We start from the raw sequence: 24,605 nt of genomic DNA, 5'->3' as shown, positions 1-24,605 counted from the left end.
CTGGACAAGAAAGGAATTAATGGTTGATCAATGCTCAGTTTTGTGAGTAAAGAAGTTTAAAAATGTTTCACAGGTCTCTTGGGTGGCGTCCAGAAAAGCATTTCTAGTTGGGTTTATAACAGAATCAATTTTTTTAAACAATAGTTTTGGTCGATTTGTGTTATCAGAGATTAATGTAGAGAAAAACTTAGCCTTCATTTCCTTTACAGCTCTCTGATAGTTAGTTAAACACTCTTTTAAAATGTCATAAGAGACCTGAAACTTGTCTCATTTCCACTTAAGCTCAGCTTTTCTACACTCTTGTCTGAGAGCACGGGTGACGTCATTTAGCCAAGGCTGTGAAACACCCTTAACTCTCCTTGAACTTTATTACCACCTGCTGGTGGAATCTCCAAACTGCAAATAAATGAACGGTTTTCAAACGTCTTAACGCAACGACCTATTTCTCAGGAAAATAGCAAATTGCACGTGGCACTTCATTAACAAACGATACACCCAGAGATTGTGTGCAAACAATCCCACCCACACCCACTCGCACTTTACGCTAGCACGAAAATTGCAATTAGAATCAGCACTCTCACGAAAATCGGATAAGACGTTGCACGCAGTCGTTGCGCATAGTGCTGCACTTTGCACGCTCACAAAAATAGAGCTCTAAAAATGTCTTTGTTACATATAGGCTCTTCAAATCAGTGTGTTGGTTTCTAGGTTCTTTAAAGGACCAGTATTTAGAAGATTTTCCAAAGAACTAGAAAATAAAAAGGTCTTTATGAAACGTAAAAAAAAAATTTGGCATCAGGCTTTTTGGTTCTAATTGAAACCTTTTATGAATGAGTTTCGAAGCTTTGTCATCTACATAGAACCACTTGATGACTAAAACATGGTATTATGTGCGTGGCCTGGTCTAAGGGGGGAGAAACATCTGATTCCCCCATCCTGACTGACAGTGGTCAGCGTTGATGCCCCTAACATACAAGTGCCCCACAAAAGACCACATCCTAGTACTGGCCTTGATTATGTGTATGCTATAACAAATAAAAGACAAGCCTTTCTCTTTTTAGATGAGGTTCTGTCAGAAAACTTCCTGGACTACAAAAACAGAGGCGTGAACGGCTCCCACAAAGGCCAGATCATCTGGAAGATCGAGGCCAGCTGCTACTTTGTGGAACGTATGTGAATTTTTATCCATATTATTCCGACTTAAAAAAATTACTTTTTTTTTAAATGCATATACGATCTAAATATACAAAAAGTACAATTGTTACTATATTTTTTACTAAGTTTTACTATTTTCCTACCATCTTCTGATCCTTAAAATTTAAAAGGCCATCTTTTTGTTTCTGTACCTGTAAGGCTTGTATGTAAAAAGCCTCTGTTATTATTGGAAAACATTTTTTGCATGTGAAGCAATGCTTATGCTTACTGTTGCTGTTGGGTCTTGAAAGTTTGAACTTTAATATATTTTATATACTTTATTATATGTATACAGTGTATCAAAAGATGAAGGAACTATTGACTTTTCATGATACAATTTCTTTAGAAAAAAATTATAATGATCAAAAAGCTATGTACAAACTGATTTAACGTTGTACAAAAATAATGAGAGTTAACTAAATACCAGTAATGTAATGAAATTATGACACCCTGCAGCATTACAGATAAATGATTATTTACATCACACAGGATGTCATTATTTCTGTTAGATCTGTAAGGAAAATGTGGGTGTCTGTTGCTGTAAATGCAGTCATACAACTTCCTTTGTATGGCTGCTATGGTAACAATCACACCATGAAAAGTGTTCCATTCTAATAATTTGTTCAGTGATGTTTGAAATCAAGAAGTGTGAAGAGAAATTCACTCAAATGTGACAGGCTCTGCTCATAGCATACAAAACATTTTCATTTCAACGTAGTATTTTTCATGCAATGAGAGTGTGCTTTTATGGACTGAAACATCTTGTATAAAGCACAAACATAAAGCCTGTGGTGCAGATTTTTGAGGGTTATATCAGGCTATGTTGTCTCTGTATGTCAGTCCAAAAAGCAGTCTTATGCATTACACTGTGAGAGCATATGGCACTGTGTTTCTTTTTTCTGCTATTTATTTTTGGCATTTTCTCCAACATTTTAACTAATATGAAGTGCAGAGATAACAGAAAATGATAGTGAGAAGCAAGGGAAATGGGATTAGGAAGTTGAGAAAATCCTATCTCCATTCAAATCCTAGTGAGTTATGTTTTGGCACTGATTTTCTGGTGGATGAATCATATGGTTTGAGTTTACCTGAACATTGTCTGTGATCATCACTCGAAGATATTCAACAGCGGGGTCATAACGCACTATTTTCATGTTGATATTATGTTTTTCGTTTAAACATTTATAACCGAGATATACTTGCTTTGAAGAATATAAACAACACTCTTAATTATATATTTTAATATTGTAATTCAGGTGTTAATATGCAATATAACAATTACAATAATAAATAGTTTCTCAATTGTTTCATTGGAAGTAAAGTTAGAGAGATGGTTACACGGTAAAAACAAATTAATGTACATTACCGTGCTATGATATTGGTACATTATGGACATTTTGAGGTGATCATACATTCATGGGGATCCACCTTTTTTAGCAATAAGAAAACAGTGGCACACACACATTTAGAGACAAACACTTAGCTAACCTCGAATCTGCAGCACTGTTATAAAATACTCAGAAGTCATGAATAATAGTAAACATGTTACAGTAAATTCATCAGAAAATGAAACCTATAAACAAATCACAATCTCGATTCATTAAGGGTGCTTTCACACTTGGTTCGATTGCTTGGACCGAACCAGAGTTCATTTCCTCCCCCCTGCCCCCGCTGGTCTCTGATCACATCATATTATTTGGGTCCATACCGCGGTCTGATTGCGTCATCAATGTGAGTACAAGCAGCAGCTGTTTACCATTGTAACTAGGAAACTACTTAAGAAGACATCAGCTTGGCTGTGTTATTAAAGTATTCATCTCTTTGGATTTACCACAAAAATGTATATGCACAGAAGAACACTTTGGTTTGTTTGCTACGGATGCATTAAATGTGCAATGATGCCCTTGTATGCATTTCAAGAGATGTGAAGGCGATTTATTTGGAGGTATGATAAATGCCTCATAACATAATAATTGCAATCGGGAGCCTGCAAAGCTGTTCACTTCCTCAATTTGGTACGATTGCATTCATATCAGCAGTGAATCATACCAGAGTTCACCTAAACGGTACTCAAGACCACCTTTTCAAGAAGACTTGGGTGGAGTTCATGGGTACGCACCAAGTTTGGGAGACAGCGTTCACATCATCCAAACAAACTGAACTTTGACATCATTCGAACCCGGGTGCCCACCAGAAGTGCTTGTGTGAAAGCACCTTAAAGCATGAAAACCAATATAAGCTTCAACAACCATACGAGAAATCATATCTAAGCATTAAAGCAAGTAAAAAATGCCAAACAGTTGAGTTAACATTTCAACATCCATTAGGAGTCTGATATCACGGCGCTGCTGTCCTGAACTGCGACTGACTGAACTGCTATAGCTTCCTTGCCGAGTGCCGACACTCATGTAAAAAAGCCGGCCCTTCTTTCTGAGCTAGTTAACATGATGTAAACATGCAAGGACGAATGACGTAAGCCGCAATTTTGCACCAAATCCGACTTGACAGCGCTATGTATCTTAGGTACTGCAGCTTTAAACAGTACTTAAATAACGTTAGCTTGTGTAACACATACAACCTTAATATTAACCCTGTTTCTCATTGTGACCTTTGACCTTTTCTGTGCTTGGCTTTGTTTCAGTGGAGACTAAGATCTGTTTTAAATATTATCATGGAGTGAGCGGAGCCCTGCGAGCCACCACCCCATGCGTTACAGTAAAGAACCCATCTGCACAGGTAAATCCTTACTTTTTAACACAAATCCAAAGCTTTCTTGGGAGAAAATATTATGTGCTTTCTTCCGCAAGACCGAGCTTTTATTTTATGCCATGTGTAATAATGTGTATGCATGTCTGAAACAATGACATCACGCCTTCAGAAGAGCAGTGGTAAAGAACATGATTGTTCACAGATCAGTCATGTGACTTCATGAGGATGTGTACCCCTCCGATCATATATTATATTCTTGAATTTGCAGATGTGAAGAGAATGCAACTATTTTAATGTTCATTACATTTCATTAAGTGTTTTGATGAGCATAATAGTCTGTGCCATCTGTTTCTCACAGGAATAAAGCTGCACATAATCTCAGGTTATAATTTCATGTATTAATACTGGCTCCATAGCAACAGAGTGAATGAAACTTCTTGTTTCTTTTCATTTCTGTGGCATATCTGTGCAATTGTTTCCAAGCAGGTTTTCCAATTACTCCTACCACCCTTTCTGCCCCATCTAGCATTGATCAGACAAACTAGTCAATTCCCCACTCAACAGTTTATTGGATGTAGTAAAGTCCCAAACTCTCATCATTGAGGCAGAAGTTGGCATGTCAGACCACCAATGATCGTTTTGACATGTTTAAATGAATGTGCAAAGAACAGCTTGTAGGTTACAGATACAGATGTAGGTTACATGGCAGTGGAGACAGTGGATTAGTTGCCAACAGGACCCAAAGTTAACACTTGCAATGTGCCAAATGCAAGTAAAAATTGGCGAGTAATTCAAATTGATTTACTGGCCAGTTGGCTGAAAACATTATTAGGAATTCAACAATGCATGGCTTATATCGTAATGGAAGAATGATAGTCTGACATGAACGAATCTAATCAAAGAGATATAAACCCCAAACTCCAGTTAAATCCAGGACATTGGGACAGTTCTGGCTTTAATCCCCAAAAACGAGAATGATTCATACTTCTGCGAGTGACAACGACTTGCGGTGTTTAATGCTAATATACAGTAGAATAACTAAAGGCTGCATTACACTACACAACTTTTAAAACAGATTTTAAAAATACTCGACATCATACACTCACCGACTTGAAAATCGCTACAGACAAAAACTGGACATCACATACCAAACGACTGTGGATCACACACCATCTGACTTTCAAGTCGATGCGATCACAGACTCGAATGGAAGCACATGTCCTCCCGTTGTAGAACACGCATGCCAGATGTAAACAAACATGACTACAGGAACTGGCTGCTGTTGTTGTTTTTGGTGCTACTCTGTGTTCCGAGTCGTGGAAAATATGGGCAAAGCGCATTTGGGTGTGGTCTTGGGTGGGAAGACTTTGAGTGCTTGTTCGCCATCTCCATTTCTTGAGCTTCTTGGCACTGCGTGCTTGATTTCCATTGGCTGCTCTCCATATGACTTCAGATTTGAGTTGTGGAGCATCATAAATTACGCAATTTCCTCTAGTCATTAAGACAGTCGGCTCAAAAATATCAAAGATGTTTGATATCCAACGACTAGATGGAATCATAGTCAGAGGGTATGTAATTGGAATTGGTACTCATCATACACTTTATGATTTTTTAGACTTTCCAAAAATCTGCAGACTGGAGTAGAGGTCTGCAACCCGACCCGGGCCTGACAGGACCTGAGAAACCACTGGGTTTCGGGCCAAGTTTGTGTCTGGTTTTCAGATTGAGTTCAGTTTGGGTTCAGGTTTGTAATTAATGAAAAAATAAACAGGCCAACCTAACTTTCTTCATGCATATTTACAGATACAAGCGAACGGACGAGTTAGGGCCCGTTTACACCGAACATGTTTTTGCGCACATCTGCTCTGTTTTTTATCCATTGTTTTTCTATGTAAACACATGCTGGACAGGCGTCTTTGACTGATGCTCCATATCTCGCTGTTTCTTCAGTGTCACACGCAGGACCGCCACATTTTTAGACACCATGTCAAGTTAAAAAGAACTTCAAGTTTTAAAAACGCATGTCGAGATAACTGTGTTCTGTTTCATTCGTTTCACTGCGCCTAGCTTGTTTTTAGTGCAGGTGTCACAAAGATTCGAGGTTCTTCAGAAGTTCGGTTTGCGTAGAGGACTTAATGTGACTGTTACATTGTTACACATGATTCCAGATTGTTCTGCACCAAGCAAAGGTTTTGCGCTTCTGCTCTGGTGTGCTGAGGGGCCACCATGCCTTGTTGAAACTGTGAACGTTTACTGTTTCAATACTGTTATGAATGTTGCCTACGATGCTTACATAAAATACAGCTTATTGCAACAATACTTGCTTTGAGAAGAAATTATAAAGCACTTAAAATCTGACAGTACCATTCAGGTGGGGTCACACAGTCTCGGGTATGGGTCGGGATCAGGTTTAATTGTTAGGCCCGTGCACACCTCTTGACTGGAGCTAGCTAGTGCCGACTAGCACCAACTTGGCCCGACTGAAAACAAGGGCATAAATTGGCGTTAAAGTTGTGTAGTGTAACTCAGCCTTAAATAATACTAGAACTAAAAAAAATATAAAAAAAACTACAACTAAAAAGCTGAATAATTCCTCTATCATAGAAAAAAAAAACTAAATATATACAGTATTTGTAAGAAATTCTGTGCAAAATACAGTTTCATAGCTGGTAAGAACAATTATATTATGTTATGTTATGTTTCCATGAATTGCATATTTTACATCCAACTTTCTACTGTCAGGTGTTTAAGCAGGTGACCACAGATGACGTACCTCTGAGCCAAGGCAGCAGAAGACTCATCAGCTTCTCTCTGTCGGGTGTGTGTGTACTGTAAAACAGACATGATCAGATAGTATCATTAAGCTTTATCAATATTTATGGGGCTTCTATTTTTAGTGTCTCCATAGGATTAATTATTGATCCAGTGCTTGCAGTGTGCTGTAAACAACAATAGAATGATTTATTTCAATTACTTGTTTCTTCCCTTAAAGTACTATAACAGTACCATGTTACAGTGATGATATAAGATGGTAATACCAAGGTTTTTTGAGAAGTACCATGATGCTGTATGAGTACCATATTTAAACACCATGGTATTACCATCATGATTGTAAAAAACAACAACTTTGTTATAAAAGGTTAGGCACTTTTTTTTTAAAGTCTTTGGCGTCCCATTAAGGAGCTTTTAAGACTTTCTTTAGTCTTCTTTTAACAGTGGAAAAAATTAGAAGTGGTGTGGTATGATGGTTAAGGCTTGGGGCTATGTTCTATTTCAGGGCTTTGATCTATTGTTCTCTGTATTATCTTCAATTCTATTCCTTTCTGTTCTGTTCTATTCTATTCTTTTCACTTGTGTTCTGTGGTATTCTACTCCATTCTGTTTTATTCTGCTCAATGTTTTTTTTTTTATGTTTCCTTCAGTTACATTCTGAATATTTGTTATGTTCTATTCTATTCTGTTCTGTTCTATTCTATTACATTTTTCTGTTCTATTCTATTGTACTTCATTTGCTTGTCTTTGTGTTGTATGTATGTGTGTGTGGTCAGATTTCCAGGCCACAGGGCTGAAGAAAGGCATGTTCTTCAACCCTGACCCGTACTTGAAGATCGCCATCCACCCTGGCAAGCACAGCATCTTCCCTGCCCTGCCTCACCACGGCCAGGAGAAGAGATCAGGCATCATCTGCAATACGATTAATCCCTTTTGGCAGAGGGAGGTATGGCAAACAAACAAACAAACACACACACACACACACACACACACACACACGCTGGATTAAATGTGCTCATAAATAAATCATTATAAAATAATATCTCATCCCACTGTTATTTATTCACAGACCTTTAACCTAATGCTGTCCTCATGTGCTGTGCAAAGATGAGTCTGTACGTTAGTCATGTAAATCCATCATTTTCCATGTACATCAAATACTGACGTGTCTGCAAAATCACAAACACAGCTCTCTGTCCTGCTGTCTGAGGGGCAGGGATTTGTTCTGTTTTTTCTCTCTTTGTTGGAATATTTTTATCTTTTCATCAAGACCACATCGGGCATTGAGCATGCCATCTTTGTGAGCTTACTTAGTTTTTGGGGATATTTCACCCTAAAATAAAAATTCTGTGCCTGGCAGGTTCTGCACATACTCCTACATGTTGATCGATGGTGCTCATGTGTGGGTGAAAGTTGAGCTCCAAAAATACCTTTAATTTTTATCTGTGGAACACAAAAGGAGTTCTCTAGCAGAATGTCCAGGCTGCTCTTTTCCATACAAAGAAATTGGATGGTGACTGTCTTTGTCAAGGTAAAATAAGACATGAAAACAATAAATGAAGTCCATATGATTTGTGCGCTATATATATATATAATTGCAGATAAAGCCAAATTATGGCTTTCTGTGAAGAACAGACTAAAATAAGTTATTATTCACTGAAAATAATTTTTCAGTTGAGTAGCAATGTGCAAAACAAGATATTTCTGTAATCGACTAGTCAGTGAGTTGTCTGTACAAGTCGGTCTAGGACTCTTTAGGTTCATCAGTTCTTTATATTTAAGAGTATAGACCTGATTCACGGTAGGGTCATATTTGTTTCTTTGGGAGTGAAAACGAGGCTTTGAGAGATGAGACAAGCACTGTATAAAGCTGCACAATAGTCCTCAATCACATTTAATTCTAACTTGTCTTCTAGGCTAGCTCGGTTTTTGTATTTTTTGTCTACTGAAATTTGTTTAAAAGATGTTTTTGCAATGTTTCTTCTGCAAAATGATTCCAAACACTTTAAACAACAGTGCAACCCATTGAAGAGGCCATGGGGGGAATTCACTAAAAATGAAATGGGCCTGATAAAAGCACAGTTTTTTTTTCACACACTGTCTGCACTGGTGCAGCGCCCGATTCACTAAAGGAATTATGCAGATCAGGCAGTGGTGCAAATGCTGAACGCAATTTGCGTGGCAATTCTGATGTTGTTGGATGATTCTGAGTGCTATATAGCGGAGGATGCAGCAGACCATTGTTATCTGACACACCCCGTCGGGACTTTACAGCATCAATGTGATGCACCAGACACCTGAATCATCTCTTCAATATGACGTTAGTGCACTTGGCTACACTGTGCATCTTGATATATGCCAGAATATAACGCTCTTCTCCATCTCTTGATCATTATTTGATGAATTACTGCTCATATGATCGATAGAAAATGTACAAAATAACATTTATTTTACCACCTACTTTCATTTGGCGGTAATAGCGCAATTTATATTTGCGATTTTGTAAAATTTACAATTTTTTGTGATAGAAGCGCAATCTGTAATAAGCCTAATTTATGTAGAAAGGAGTAGTTTTTGCACGTAAAGGAATGACAGTGTCTTAATTTAAATGCACAATTTCAGTGCTAGTTAGTGAATAAGACGATAGCACTCTAATACCATGTGCAAAAGTGGCGCAACTGTTCCGTGAATTCTTAATACAAGGGCGTGCTGATTTTTATTAATTTATTGTACCTCATGTTCAGTGTTGAGACATTTGGGTGACTTTAACTGCCCCCACAGTTAAAAAAAAAGAGTGGCTTCTTGCATTCTAATTGAACTGTTGATAAAAAAGTGATCGCTTCACTGTTGATACCAACATATGATTCCTCTCTCTTTCTCCTCTGTTGTTCTATTCTTACTTGTAGCGCTTTCATTTTGTGTCTCTGCCCACGGATGTGTTAGAAATCGAGGTGAAGGACAAGTTTGCCAAAAGCCGCCCCATTATAAAGCGTTTTCTTGGCAAGCTGTCCATGCCAGTGCAAAGATTATTGGAGAAGCATGCCATCGGGTACGTACTTCAGATAAACGCCTAAACTAAAGACAAAAAGAAACTAGACTCTTTTGATGTGTATTTGCATTTGCAATGTTTCTCTCCATATTCATTTGTCATTACATGGCTTCGTGCATAATGAGTTTTATATTCTGTTAAGTTTAAATGCTAATTACAAGGCTATGGTGTCAATCTCAAAAATGTAGTTGAATACTAATTGTGTCTTTCTGTCTTATCCCCTTGTTTTAATACAGTGTGTTGGTGTGTTATTCTGTCACAGGGACCGAGTGGTCAGCTACGTGCTGGGACGGAGGCTTCCAACAGAGCATGTCAGTGGTCAGCTGCAGTTCAGGTTTGAGATCACCTCTTCCATCCACCCAGGTACTTCTATATTTATTCCAACTTTTATTGAACATAAAGGTTCAATTTATTAGTAGTATACAGCCCACTACATTAAACAATTAACACTAGATTGTAAGCATGCACTGATTATTTTGGCTGATACTGATAATCAATACAGGGCTCGAAATTAACGTTTGTCCGCTTGTCCGGGACAAGTGGATTTTTGAAGGGGCAAGTGAAAGAGAATTTTACTTGCCCAACGGGTCAAGTAGTCTGATTAAAACATCAATAATGACAAAATAACAGGCTCTATTTATGATATACTGTAACGTAGGCCTGTGTCTCTTTTAAAAAGTTAATGTTTTGCTGTTGAAAATAATCTAACAGGACCTGAAATTTGGCATGGGATTGCAGGTAGCGTACGATTTTAATAATTCCTGCATGTTCGATCTTCATTATGCAGGGAATTCCTGCACACGTTTATTCACTTGAACAGATAGCTGAAAATCAAAACAGATGAACAAATCAAAACATTAATATTGTATTTGTATCAAACTGTAATATTAGAATCTGCGTGAATAAATCAGTCTCCCTCTCCCTCTCGTTCAGCTTTCAGCAGCTTGTTGAGTTTAGTGGGAGATGTGCAGTGTGAAAGCGTGTTTTGTCACATACAGTTGTTCTCAAAAGTTTGCATACCCTGGCAGAAATTGTGAAATTTTGACATTGATTTTGAAAATATGACTGATCATGCAAAAAAACTGTCTTTTATTTAAGGATAGTGATCATATGAAGCCATTTATTATCACATAGTAGTTTGGCTCCTTTTTAAATCATAATGATAACAGAAATCACCCAAATGGCCCTGATCAAAAGTTTACATACCCTTGAATGTTTGGCCTTGTTACAGACACACAAGGTGACACACACAGGTTTTAATGGCAATTAAAGTTTAATTTCCCACACCTGTGGCTTTTTAAATTGCAATTAGTGTCTGTGTATAAATAGTCAATGAGTTTGTTAGCTCTCATGTGAATGCACTGAGCAGGCTAGACACTGAGCCATGGGGAGCAGAAAAGAACTGTCAAAAGACCTGTGTAACAAGGTAATGGAACTTCATAAAGATGGAAAAGGATATAAAAAGATATCCAAAGCCTTGAAAATGCCAGTCAGTACTGTTCAATCACTTATTAAGAAGTGGAAAATTCAGGGACCTCTTGATACCAAGCCAAGGTCTGAGAGACCAAGAAAGATTTCAGCCACAACTGCCAGAAGAATTGTTCGGGATACAAAGAAAAACCCACAGGTAACCTCAGGAGAAATACAGGCTGCTCCGGAAAAAGACGGTGTGGTTGTTTCAAGGAGCACGATTTACTATTTATACACAGACACTAATTGCAGTTTAAAAAGCCACAGGTGTGGGAAATTAACCTTTAATTGCCATTTAAACCTGTGTGTGTCACCTTGTGTGTCTGTAACAAGGCCAAACATTCAAGGGTATGTAAACTTTTGATCAGGGCCATTTGGGTGATTTCTGTTATCATTTTGATTTAAAAAGGAGCCAAACAACTATGTGATAATAAATAGCTTCATATGATCACTATCCTTAAATAAAAGACATGATATTTTCAAAATCAATGCCAAATTTTCACAATTTCTGCCAGGGTATGCAAACTTTTGAGCACAACTGTATTTACTGAACTTAAGATGTTACAGATCTATAAATCTGTAAATTCGACATGCAAATGCCATTGTACCACGTCTCTTTTAGCAAGCGATGCAATAAAACAAACGCACCTGTTTAAAATCAACAAAGCTGTCAACACTGCAAATAATTATGTAAATGTTTTAGCATTACAAATTTCATCCCCGAGTAACATTATAACTCAGGGGTTATAATCGAGTTGATTACATTGGTATACTATTAGGTTGGGCATCTGTCATAATTTTAGAAAACAAATCCTTTTTTTCTCTGAACATGTAACTTTTTTACTTGGACAAGTAAATGACAATGCTTAATGTCAATTATAATTCTTTTATTTGCAGAGTATTTTGTAGCTGATAACCGTTATGATGGCTGATAAAAAAATAAATAAAAAAAAAACATTTTGTGAGCCTGATTACGAAAACCAAAAAAGCCACCCTTAAAAAGCCATGTTCCAAGCCCTACATCCTTCAAATGAAATCTGACATCATGTGCAATGGATAACTGTCTATGTTAAAACAAATACAACTGCATACAATATTCTTTCCTGTGGTCATTCTGCCTAGTTTCAGTTCCAGAATTTACTAATTATCCTCCTTGGTGTATATTGAACATTTTCTGCTTTCATTTTCTATATTCTGTTATCGGTTGCTGGCCACCCTTCTGACGATTTTGGTATCTGCTTAGGCCATTAAAAAAAACCTTATCTCTTTTAATAAGGAATCATATAATTGGCTTTCAATATGCTCTAATTTTCTAAATCTTTTCTTTTTTTTCTATAAGAATGTTTTCTGTAACATTAAAACTTTCATTTATTGGCTGATACCAATATGATTATAAATATGTAGTTTATCCCTACTAGACTGCAGGGTTAGAAATTAAGAGAGGCTCAGGGCAAGAGTGCCAACAAAAGTGACAAAAAAGCCCCCAAAATTAAAATGCTTCTGTAATGAATTCCTATGTTTTTTTATTTGGAACATCTGATGTAGTTCTTAATATTCTGTGTTAGGATAAGTTATACATATGATGGCATAAAATATGATTTGATGTTGATTTAATTTTATGGGTAAGAGTAAATATATTCTCAATCTAATTCAAATGGAGAACTGTGTGAATAAATTTATATAATTGAAGTATTTAAAATGAAAGGAAGACACAGTAATAATTTTTTTTTTTAATGTTTAGAAAAAGGTTGACTGATAGACTGATAGATTTTGCCAATACCGATAACTAAGGTGGTGGAAAAGGCTGATAACCAATAAATGGGCTGATAGTTTTTAAAATCGATTTATTGAATGTTAAAACATTTTCTTACACAGACATAGAGGTTGCAAGAGTCCTAAATGAGTAAAATCCCAGATGCATGTTGTTGTGCAACCAAAATCCCAATAATAACCAGAAAAACAAAGATTTGGTGCGTTATGCCGGACTTTTAATTACAAACAAGCCCGAAATACACCGGAGACTCTGATTTTGAAATATCTGTGCTTCCAGCTCACACAACACACAAGGAAAACAAAACATGCATTCTTACATGCATTTATAACAAACATGCATTTATAATTGTGAATTAGTTCATAAACAGTGATGTCTTGGCTCCATTACAATGCTCTATATGTAAATATTCACCAAATTAAGCTTTTTGTAGCCTATATATTCAGCAGATTAAGAGTTTTAGCCACAGAAGAACAGGGAGGGGGAAAAACTATCGCACTGATTTTTGCCAACTACCAAACATTCCAAAAATCAACTGTTGGCACAGATTAATTGGTAAAACCAATATATTGGTCAACCTCTAGTTTAGAATGAAGTATGCCCTCATACACGTACAAAATGCCCCTGAAAATCAAATCCAGGCAGCAATTACTGCCCCTGAATGGAAAAGTTAACTTCTGACACTGCTAGACTGCTAGTTCATCATGCTAATTGTATGACTGTACTTCACCTGCTTCTGTCCTCTCCACAGACGATGAGGACATGTCTCTTAGCACAGAACAGCCAGTGGCGGCCGCGGAAGCTCAAGGCCAACCTCAGGCCGAAGACACCATGAGCTTGGACCAGGGTGCCCCAGAGCTTCCTCTGGATGGAGACACAGCCTCTGTAGAGATGATGGACGTTGACTCTGGTCCCAGCTGTGCTGCTGAGGCAGAGACTGTAGAGGCAGAGACTTTAGAGGCAGAGCAGCAGATGCATCCAGAAATGCAGGAGCAACAGGAGGAGATGGCCGAGAGCCATGATGCTGCGGAAGAACAAGAAGCTTCAGAACAATTGGAGGAGGTTGAGACAAATGTAGAGGCAGAAGAGAGCAACCAAGAGGAGGCAGAGACTCCTAGTGCCTTTGCTGAAGGGCCTGTAGACCCATCAGAAACTCTTGCTGTTGTGGAAGAGGAGGAAGCCTCGGACCCTCAATCGGTCCCAGAAGAAGCAGAGGTGGATCTAGTGGAAGGCTGTTCACTAAGAATCAGAACCACACCACGACGAAAGCCACGGCCGTGCTCTCTTCCAGTTTCAGAACTTGAAACGGTTATTGCGTCTGCCTGCGGAGAACCAGAGACTCCGCGCTCCCATTACATCCGAATCCACCACCTGCTGCATAGCCTACCGTCTACCCAGCCCGAACCAGGAAACCAAGGGGATGCGGCTGGGCCTAAACCTGACCGACCACAGGGAGTGGAGGAGGAAAAGGAAGATGATGAAGAGGGTGCAACTCTAGAGCTTGACACTTTAACTCCCAGTTGCCCACGCAGAACACTGCCTCGCAGTCGCTCGCACGAACGCCTGTCTGATCTCATTCAGATGCTCGTTGGAGACGAGCAGCCGTTTGGGGCTGAGGGTCAGGTTAGAGGTCAAAGGTCTCCGGTGGAAAGTGAGTGTGACTTGAGCCCAGTTCCCTGTTGTAGTCATATGGTACAGAGGACCGTGGTCCCAATGCGGGCACCATCTCTAGATAGTGCCCGTAGGTCAGAGAGCATAGTGTTTTCCTCACAGGATGATGAGGATGAGATGGACAGGGTGAACGGGATTCTGGGATTGGAGGCGGGGTCGGGACAAGGTGCTAAGAGCCGGGAGCCAGGGGACGGAAGCTTTCAGTGGGAGGAGGCACCAGACAGTCACGTCCAAAGCCCACACAGCATTATGGGTATTGGAGAATCACCTGGAACTGGACCAAGCAGCAAAAGTAAGTAGCCAAAGGGATACTGGAAATTTTTTCATGCATAGATAATCTACATTATCGAGCTACAGTGGGTTTTTACGTACTCTAAATATTAAAGGGGACATATTCTGCACTTTTGTAGTCCACTTGTAATGTTACTCAAGGTTTCTTGCACCAAAAATTAAAATTATAAAATGGCAAGAAAACCATGAAGATTTCCAGACGAGACATTTTTGCAGCTTAGTTTCAATAAATGGTTTCGTGTTCTGAAAGTTAGTGAGCTGGTTTACATTGACACCAGAAAGCCTTTATTGCGAGAAAGTAGCTTAACCTCATGCGACCCCGCGTCCTTCTGCGTGGACTGTGTGTTTTGTCTTCACTATACGCTATACATAATTGAATTGAATTTAAACCGACTGATCTCAGTTCAGGTCACTCTGGGCTGTCAGTAAAGGGTTAAACTTTTGATGCACCGAGTCATGTGACAGAAAAACATGGTGCAGATCTCAGTGAAGTTTGTCTATGGGAGAAACGCCAACAAAACTACATCTGGTAGGAAACTTATTTAAGTTTTTACATTGAAACATGTTTGAATCAAAAGACTAGAATCTTTAGTTTCATCCGAAAGGCCATTTTAAATATTTAAGCAAATTATCAGGAAGCGGCACGCTGTTAAACACAATGACCAATATAATGGACAATAGTGCTCGTTTTTCATTAGAAATCCTATATTTACTGTGCATTATCACATTTAGAATCAATGGGTTCATCCAAAAGCTGAAAAATGTTGCTTTCAGATGCTTTACATGGAGAGGATGAAAATAAAGTGCATTTTGAACTGTTCTGAGACCAGTGCAGACTGACTGCACACTAGGCAAGGACGGATTAACCACCAGGCCGATTGGGCCATTGCCCAGTGGCCTCTAAACCCAAGGGGCTTCGAGCTCTAAAGCAATTATTTATTTTTTATTTATTTAGTTAGTTACTTAGTTATTTTGTGTTATCTATTATAAATCCACGTAAATGTCGACCTTAGGTGAAATACCATTTGTTCGGCTGAATGTGTGCAGGACTACAGCAGCGCGAGCAAAGACACTAGAGTGCCCGCTTAGGGAATCTGCGTCTCACAGGTGCAGCACATTTATTTGATGGACTACAGAGAACAGCCTTTGATTCACAAAACGCTTTCAAACACAATGATAAGATTTGTACACAACCCTGGTTGTGTACAAAGCTGATTGTTTAAATTAAAATAAGCGACAGAATTTGTGCAACAATATGGAGGACTTTAAAATGTTTAAGTCCTGCATGCATTTAATTTTTAATGATAAGCAAAAGATGTCTTAATGCCCTAAATATGTTTACGTAACCGTTTGTAAAATTTGGTTAACCGTGAGAGTTCACGAATGGTTATTCTGTTATTTGTTGGTAAAATGGTAAATGGTCTGTACTTATATATCGCCTTTTTTAACCTTAGCGGTTCCAAAGCGCTTTACACTGTGATTCATTCACCCATTCACACACACACTCACACACCAATGACAGCAGAGCTGCCATGCAAGGTGCTAGCCTGCCATTGGGAGCAACTTGGGGTTCAGAGTCTTGCCCAAGGACACTTTGGCATGTGGAGTCATGTGGGCCGGGAATCGAACCGCTAACTCTGCAATTAGTGGCAAACCGCTCTACCACCTGAGCCACAGCCACAGCCACCCCCTGTTGGGAGTCGGGACTCTGGAATAAAGAAAATTTATTGCCATGAATCCGTCAAACACAAACTAAGATTAGCGGGGAATAAAGCGCACAGTGAGCTATGAGCCTAAATAGCACAATACATAGATCTTCAAATAATAAAATTACATTAAAGCCGAACAAAACTAATCTCTGTCACTGCCTGCAACATAGTAGGCCTATTCTTAATCAATGGAAAATGCATAATTCTGCCCGGGCAGGTTCATTTTCCACGAGGCAGTGAATGCTACGATTTATAAACTTCATCGGGATGCTTTGATTTTTAAATGATTTCTCATTTAACTTGTGTAATTATTGTCTGCACCAGAGCAAAAAGGGAAAAAAACACTGGCTCACCATTTATCAAAAGCTGAAACTTTGCCAGGTGAAAAACAATCTGGAATCTTGTGTAAAGTCCCCTTTGCAACCTGAACTTCATCAGAATGTCAATTTGTGACACCAGCGCCGAAAAGTTTGATGCAACGCAACAAATGGTGAAACAGAACACAGGTGTCTCGAAGCATTTATACATTTTAAAGTTCTTTTAAACTTAACACAGTGTTTAAAAAATGCGACAGTCCGCCACGGTACGCTGAAAAAAGTGAGTTGTGGCGCAACAATCAAAGACGTCCATCCAGTGCGTGTTTGTATAGAAAATCAGTTAAAACACAGCGCAGACGCACGTGTGAACCGCCTGTAACTCGCCATATAGCCTACTTGAAAAACTGACCGGAACCTGCCCCGAAACCTCTAGGTTTGTCGGGTACCGTCGGACTCAGTTCAGGTTGAAGACCTCTATACATATGCAGAATAACCAAATTGTGATTTTGGTAGGCTATTTGAATACAGGTGCCGTGCACATCTCTATTAATAACACGTGATTTTTGATCGGTTCATAATTAAAAAGTAGGCCTACATATAATTAGCCGTGTAAAATATTGCTCCAAACTTTTCTTCCATCTGTTTGAAAAATCCAACCAAATCTGCCAAGCGTCCTGTAGCACATTAAGGTGAATGTAGTCACGTCATGGGGTGCCTCCATGGTGTAACAGTCCATGGGCCTTTCAGTTCTTAATCCGTTCTTAACTGGAGGTTAAGTCATTCACTAAATGGGGAGCAAGGGTTATCCTATAGCTTTCCTGTGTAGCCAAGTGCATTCATAACATCCGACCAAAAATTCAGTTTCAGGCTGCAGATGATGTTTGGACTACTCAACATGGTTGGCAGACATGGGACAATGGTAATCAGTGCATAGATTCAGAATTTATAATGTATAATTTTATTTTAACATGGTTGGCAGTGATTGGACGATGCTGGCCATTACTTTTATGCAAATTAATTATGCTAAGTTCCGAGTGGTAAAATGCTTCAGCACTGGCTATCACTTGTTTATTTGACGGTGCAAAGAGAGAACATTGAGATTTTGTGCCAATGTAGAAAAAAAAAACATTGCAACATAAATATCAAATCAAGTCAAACAATTTTTATTTGTACAATGTTTTTGTTTGCTTTTCCCAATGCACATTGTTCCCAAGAAAATCAGCTGTAATGTATGTAACTTCTCAAAAACATGAATAACCAACACTCCTGTAAACATAATAAATTTGATTAAAAAAATCAGACTTTCTATAGCTAGGTATTATTTAAAATTTCACAACTTAGTCCCGATGTCCCCATATGAAGACATCAGTGTTTAGGAAAATTATTCACATTATTTTTTGCATGTTTATTAGGTTCCACTAGTTACAAATCAAAAATGGAAATGGAAAATGAACACAGCAGTCATGCTCGGGTCTCAGGAGGTTAAGGCTGGAAAGTGGTATTCTCGTTTACATGTTCATAGCTTTCTCTTTGCTCCCGTATACATGCAGCTCGGTCACGGGTTCTCCACAGCAGCATAATTTCCCTGCGACGCATGTGTAAATATCAAACATGGGATCCGAGGAAGACTTCGCTATTTTATTAAGTGTTGCTACACTTTATTTCCAGATATTCCAGAGTTGTTGCTGTGTTTGTTTCCTTAACTTTTCATTGCGACCTGCAACAGAATTGCGCTGTAATAGTGGGGTTTCATTCTTGCATAAAACACAAGGATTCCCCTAATGTACTTGAGCACAAATACGCAGACACATGGAACATTCAGTATTTTAAATACATTCAGTTTTGTGTTCAGGAGAGTGTCCTTTGCCTTGTAATCATCCTGCAGTCAGCCAGCTGCCCACTCTTCGGCCAGATCCTCATCACTACCCCACCATAGATGAGCCACTGCCTCCGAGTAAGTTCTCATGTTCTCACCCCACACCTTCATTTGCATATTCACAGCTGTCAGATATACTTTAGTCATTTCAGAAACGTTGTGAGTCAAACTACAACCACTTATATGCAATCAAATGCTCATATCAGATGAAACATTTATTTTATTCACACACTAATGCACACAGATTCTGATTACTGTCTAGAGTAAACCACTGAATACGTCTATTGTTTCTGTCTGTCACATCCTCTTCAGACTGCTGTCAAAATTAGTGAAATCTGAAACATCATACATTGGGGGAATCTTTGGGACTTCCCTACTATACAAACAAGCTTCACAAAGGGACTTTATATTGTCTTAATTAGTGGTGCTTGCTTTTTCAAAACCCCTAACTCTTAACCCTAAGTATTATATTTCATATTATATTATACTTCGTATTATATTACCATTTGTGCTACAAACTTTAATAGTTCCTCAAATTGTACGGCTTGAAGAGGAGATTTTCTTATTGCTTCTCTAAGCAATAAGACTACGATTTTATACCTGGCAGACAATAAACGTACAAAAATTAGCTTAATTTAAGAACAATGTACGTTTATGGCAGGTTCCCATTATGATACATAAACAAATGTGTGTGTGTGTTTGTTTTGTTTGGCATGCTTAGATTGGGAGGCCCGTATTGACAGTCATGGTCGTGTGTTCTACGTGGATCACATTAACCGGACCACCACTTGGCAACGGCCCACGTCTGCAGCCACACCGGATGGCCTGCGCAGGTCTGGTTCCGTCCAGCAGATGGAGCAGCTCAACAGGAGGTAAACAACTGTTTTATCAGCAGTTACTCTTTTTAGTAAGAAACAAAGTTTTAAACTTGAGTAAACCAAAGTCTTTTTTTTTCATCACCAAAGATCTGGGGTACAAATAAAAATTAATTACATTCATAGTGCATCCTGTGAAGACTGTCCTGTCCTGTGACTAATATATATACACACACAGTTGTGCTCAAAAGTTTGCATACCCTGGCAGAAATTTTGGCATTGATTTTGAAAATATGACTGATCATGCAAAAAAAAAATATTTAAGGATAGTGATCATATGAAGCCATTTATCATCACATAGTTGTTTGGCTCCTTTTTAAATCATAATGATAACAGAAATCACCCAAATGGCCCTGATCAAAAGTTTACATACCCTTGAATGTTTGGCCTTGTTACAGACACACAAGGGTACACACACATGTTTAAATGGCAATTAAAGGTTAATTTCCCACACCTGTGGCTTTTTAAATTGCAAATAGTGTCTGTGTATAAATAGTCAATGAGTTTGTTAGCTCTCACGTGGATGCACTGAGCAGGCTAGATACTGAGCCATGGGGAGCAGAAAAGAACTGTCAAAAGACCTGTGTAACAAGGTAATGGAACTTTATAAAGATGGAGAAGGATATAAAAAGATATCCAAAGCCTTGAAAATGCCAGTCAGTACTGTTCAATCACTTATTAAGAAGTGGAAAATTCGAGGATCTCTTGATACCAAGCCAAGGTCAGGTAGACCAAGAAAGATTTCAGCCACAACTGCCAGAAGAATTGTTCGGGATACAAAGAAAAACCCACAGGTAACCTCAGGAGAAATACAGGCTGATCTGGAAAAAGACGGTGTGGTTGTTTTAAGGAGCACAATACGATGATACTTGAACAAAAATGAGCTGCATGGTCGAGTTGCCAGAAAGAAGCCAATGCCACAAAAAAGCCCGGTTACAATATGCCCAACAACACCTTGACACACCTCACAGCTTCTGGCACACTGTAATTTGGAGTGACGAGACCAAAATAGAGCTTTATGGTCACAACCATAAGCGCCATGTTTGGAGAGGGGTCGACAAGTATTGTGCTCCTTGAAACAACCACACCGTCTTTTTTTCATATTTCCAAAATTAATGAAAATAAAAACAAAATTACCTTGAATTATTATTTAAATGTTTTGATACACAGTATATTATAAAATTTGAAACATTTGCAATCTGCAAAGATGAAAATGCCACTAGATAGCAATAACACAAGACTGCCCAGAGAAAACTAAAGACATTATATTAAAGACATATTTAAATGATTAAACTGAAACTAGGAAAAAATGAAAAAACTAAACTAAAACTAACAGTCAAAAAGTGAAAATTAACAAAAACTAAGCTAAATTGGAATGACAAATTCAAAATAAAATAGAAACAAAAACTTAATAAAAAATTGAAAACTAAAGTAACCCTGTTTTGAAATGGATAGTTCTGACTCTCAAAGCTGAATTGATGAGGCCAGTTACTATATTAAGTTGGTATGTTGCTTGGCAACTGTAAACGGTCTGCATTTAAGCTCATGACCTATTAATCTTATGTGCCAGAGAAATTAGTGCATAACCATCTTGAAAATTTTGTCTTTGTACTTCCGGTGTAACAGTTGCTAAAAGTTATCATTACTAGTTTAATGTGTGAATGAGCTTCATTCATAAATTCAATATGATCCTTCCTTCCTGCTGTGGACGTATTGATATGCTCAGGTAACTCCTAGAGTCAACACAAAGTAATAGAAAATATCTCCGTACGACACACCTGACCATCTTCCATTGTTATCCACCCATTGCGTTTGGTTTACCAGATGTTTTAGGTATATATACTTACAGTATATGCAGTTGAAGTCAGAAGTTTACATACACTTAGGTTGAAGTCATTAAAACTAATTTTTTAACCACTCCACAGATTTCATATTAGCAAACTATAGTTTTGGCAAGTCGTATAGGACATCTACTTTGTGCATGATACAAGTAATTTTTCCAACAGTTGTTTACAGACAGATTGTTTCACTTTTAATTGACTTTATCACAATTCCAGTGGGTCAGAAGTTTACATACACTAAGTTAACTGTGCCTTTAAGCAGCTTGGAAAATTCCAGAAAATGATTTCAAGACTTTAGACAATTAGCCAATAAGCTTCTGATAGGAGGTGTAATGAATTGGAGGTGTACCTGTGGATGTATTTTAAGGGCTACCTTCAAACTCAGTGCCTCTTTGCTTGACATCATGGGAAATCAAAAGAAATCAGCCAAGATCTCAGAAAAAGAATTGTGGACCTCCGCAAGTCTGGTTCATCCTTGGGAGCAATTTCCAAATGCCTGAAGATACCACGTTCATCTGTACAAACAATAGTATGCAAGTATAAACTCCATGTGGCCACACATCCATCATACCGCTCAGGAAGGAGATGCATTCTGTGTCCTAAAGATGTAGTTTGGAGCGAAAAGTGCAAATCAATCACAGAACAACAGCAAAGGACCTTGTGAAGATGCTGGAGGAAACAGGTAGACAAGTATCTATATCCACAGTAAAACAAGTTCTATATCAACATAACCTGAAAGGCTGCTCAGCAAGGAAGAAGCCACTGCTCCAAAACTAAAATAGAAAAGCCAGACTACAGTTTGCTAATGCACATGGGGACAAAGATCTTACATTTGGAGAAATGTCCTCTGGTTTGATGAAACAAAAATTGAACTGTTTGGCCATAATAACCATCATTATGTTTGAAGGAAAAAGGGTGAAGCTTGCAAGCCGAAGAACACCATCCCAACCTTGAAGCATGGGGGTGGTAGCATCATGTTGTGGGGGTGCATTGCTGCAGGAGGGACTGGTGCACTTCACAAAATAGATGGCATCATGAGGAAGGGAAATTATGTGGATATATTGAAGCAATATCTCAAGACATCAGCCAGGAATTTAAAGTTTGGTCATAAATGGGTCTTCCAAATGGACAGTGACCCCAAGCATACCTCCAAAGTTGTGGCAAAATGGCTTAAGGACAACAAAATCAAGGTATTGGAGTGGCCATAACAAAGCCCTGACCTCAATACGATAGAAAATGTTTGGGCAGAACTGAAAAGCGTGTGCGAGCAAGGAGGCCTACAAACCTGACTCAGTTTCACCAGTTCTGTCTGGAGGAATGGGCCAAAATTCCAGCAACTTATTGTGAGAAGCTTGTGGAAGGTGACCCAAAACATTTGACCTAAGTTAAACAATTTAAAGGTAATGCTACCAAATACTAACAAAGTGTATGTAAATTTCTGACCCACTGGGAATGTGATGAATGAAATAAATCTGAAATAAATAATTCTCTCTACTATTATTCTGACATTTCACTTCCTTAAAGTAAAGTAGTGATCCTAACTGACCTAAGACAGGGAATGTTTTCTACGATTAAATGTCAGGAATTGTGAAAAACCGAGTTTAAATGTATTTAGCTAAGGTGCATGTAACCTTCTGACTTCAACTGTACATACTGTATATACTTAGAATGTGAAAGTGTATGTTTATTTTACATTACGTTTTCACCAATTTTAATTACATTTAAGCTTTATAAAAATTCACAGCCTTTGCTCAGTACTTTGTTGAAGCACCTTTGGCACCAATTACAGCCTCAAGTCTTTTTGAGTATGGTGCTACAAGCTTGGCACACCTATTTTTGGGCAGTTTCTCCCATTCTTCTTTGCAGGACCTCTCAAGCTCCATCAGGTTGGATGGGGAGCGTCAGTGCACAGCCATTTTCAGATCTCTCCAGAGATGTTCAATTGGGTTCAAGTCTGGGCTCTGGCTGGGCCACTCAAGGACATTCACAGAGTTGTCCCGTAGCCACTCCTTTGTTTTCTTGGCTGTGTGCTTAGGGTCGTTGTCCTGTTGGAAGATTAACCTCCACACCAGTCTGAGGTCCAGAGCGCTCTGGAGCAGGTTTTTATCAACGATGTCTCTGTACATTGCTGCATTCATCTTTCCCTCAATCCTGACTAGTCTCCCAGTTCCTGCCGCTGAAAAACATCCCCACAGCATGATGCTGCCACCACCATGCTTCACTCTAGAGATGGTATTGGCCAGGTGATGAGTGGTGCCTGGTTTCCTCCAGACATGACGCTTGCCATTCAGGCCAAAGAGTTCAATCTTTGTTTCATCAGACCAGAGAATTTTGTTTTCTCATGGTCTGAGAGTCCTTCAGGTGCCTTTTGGCAAACTCCAGGTGGGCTGTCATTTGGCTTCCGACTGGCCACTCTACCATACAGGCCTGATTGGTGGAGTGCTGCAGAGATGGTTGTTCTTCTGGAAGGTTCTCCTCTCTCCACAGAGAAATGCTGGAGCTCTGTCAGAGTGACCATCGGGTTCTTGGTCACCTCCCTGACTAAGGCCCTTCTTCCCCGATCGCTCAGTTTGGCCGGGCGGCCAGCTCTAGGAAGAGTCCTGGTGGTTCCAAACTTCTTCCATTTACGGATGATAGAGGCCACTGTGCTCATTGGAACCTTCAGTGCTGCAGAAAGTTTTATGTACCCTTCCCCAGATTTGTGCCTCGATACAATCCTGTCTCGGAGGTCTACAGACAATTCCTTGGACTTCATGGCTTGGTTTGTGCTCTGACATGCACTGTTAACTGTGGGACCTTATATAGACATGTGTGTGCCTTTCCAAATCATGTCCAATCAACTGCATTTACCACAGGTGGACTCCAATCAAGTTGTAGAAACACCTCAAGAATGATCAGTGGAAACAGGATGCACCTGAGCTCAATTTTGAGTGTCATGGCAAAGGCTGTGAATACTTATGTACATGTGAATACTTTCCGGATGCACTGTAGACATGGGAACAGAGAGTTGGTGTAATTTATTCTGGAGAATAGCAGGGATTATGGTGTTGAAAGCCGAAC

At 38.9% G+C, this 24,605-nt stretch overlaps 1 protein-coding gene across 4 annotated transcripts in view; it reads left to right on the top strand.

Annotated features, from left to right (window-relative positions):
- LOC127440540 (E3 ubiquitin-protein ligase HECW1-like) overlaps nucleotides 1–24,605 on the top strand; it is an 83,009-nt gene that overhangs the window by 28,726 nt on the left and 29,678 nt on the right. For 2 of the 4 annotated variants that reach the window (XM_051697204.1, XM_051697206.1), the window contains exons 3-11: nucleotides 1,062–1,169; nucleotides 3,836–3,930; nucleotides 6,646–6,721; nucleotides 7,452–7,621; nucleotides 9,582–9,724; nucleotides 9,987–10,087; nucleotides 13,717–14,928; nucleotides 18,806–18,907; nucleotides 19,551–19,701. In XM_051697204.1, coding sequence (XP_051553164.1) covers nucleotides 1,062–1,169; nucleotides 3,836–3,930; nucleotides 6,646–6,721; nucleotides 7,452–7,621; nucleotides 9,582–9,724; nucleotides 9,987–10,087; nucleotides 13,717–14,928; nucleotides 18,806–18,907; nucleotides 19,551–19,701 — 2,158 coding nt within the window. Of the gene's footprint in view, nucleotides 1–1,061; nucleotides 1,170–3,835; nucleotides 3,931–6,645; nucleotides 6,722–7,451; nucleotides 7,622–8,103; nucleotides 8,207–9,581; nucleotides 9,725–9,986; nucleotides 10,088–13,716; nucleotides 14,929–18,805; nucleotides 18,908–19,550; nucleotides 19,702–24,605 lie in introns of those variants that run through there. The other 2 variants (XM_051697205.1, XM_051697207.1) reach the window with 2 other exon arrangements.

The sequence above is a fragment of the Myxocyprinus asiaticus genome, chromosome 5 (genome assembly GCF_019703515.2).
Source record: "Myxocyprinus asiaticus isolate MX2 ecotype Aquarium Trade chromosome 5, UBuf_Myxa_2, whole genome shotgun sequence".
NCBI classification, from domain to species: Eukaryota; Metazoa; Chordata; class Actinopteri; order Cypriniformes; family Catostomidae; genus Myxocyprinus; species Myxocyprinus asiaticus.
Note: the sequence above shows the minus strand (reverse complement) of the source record. Positions and strands in the feature narration are given on the sequence as shown.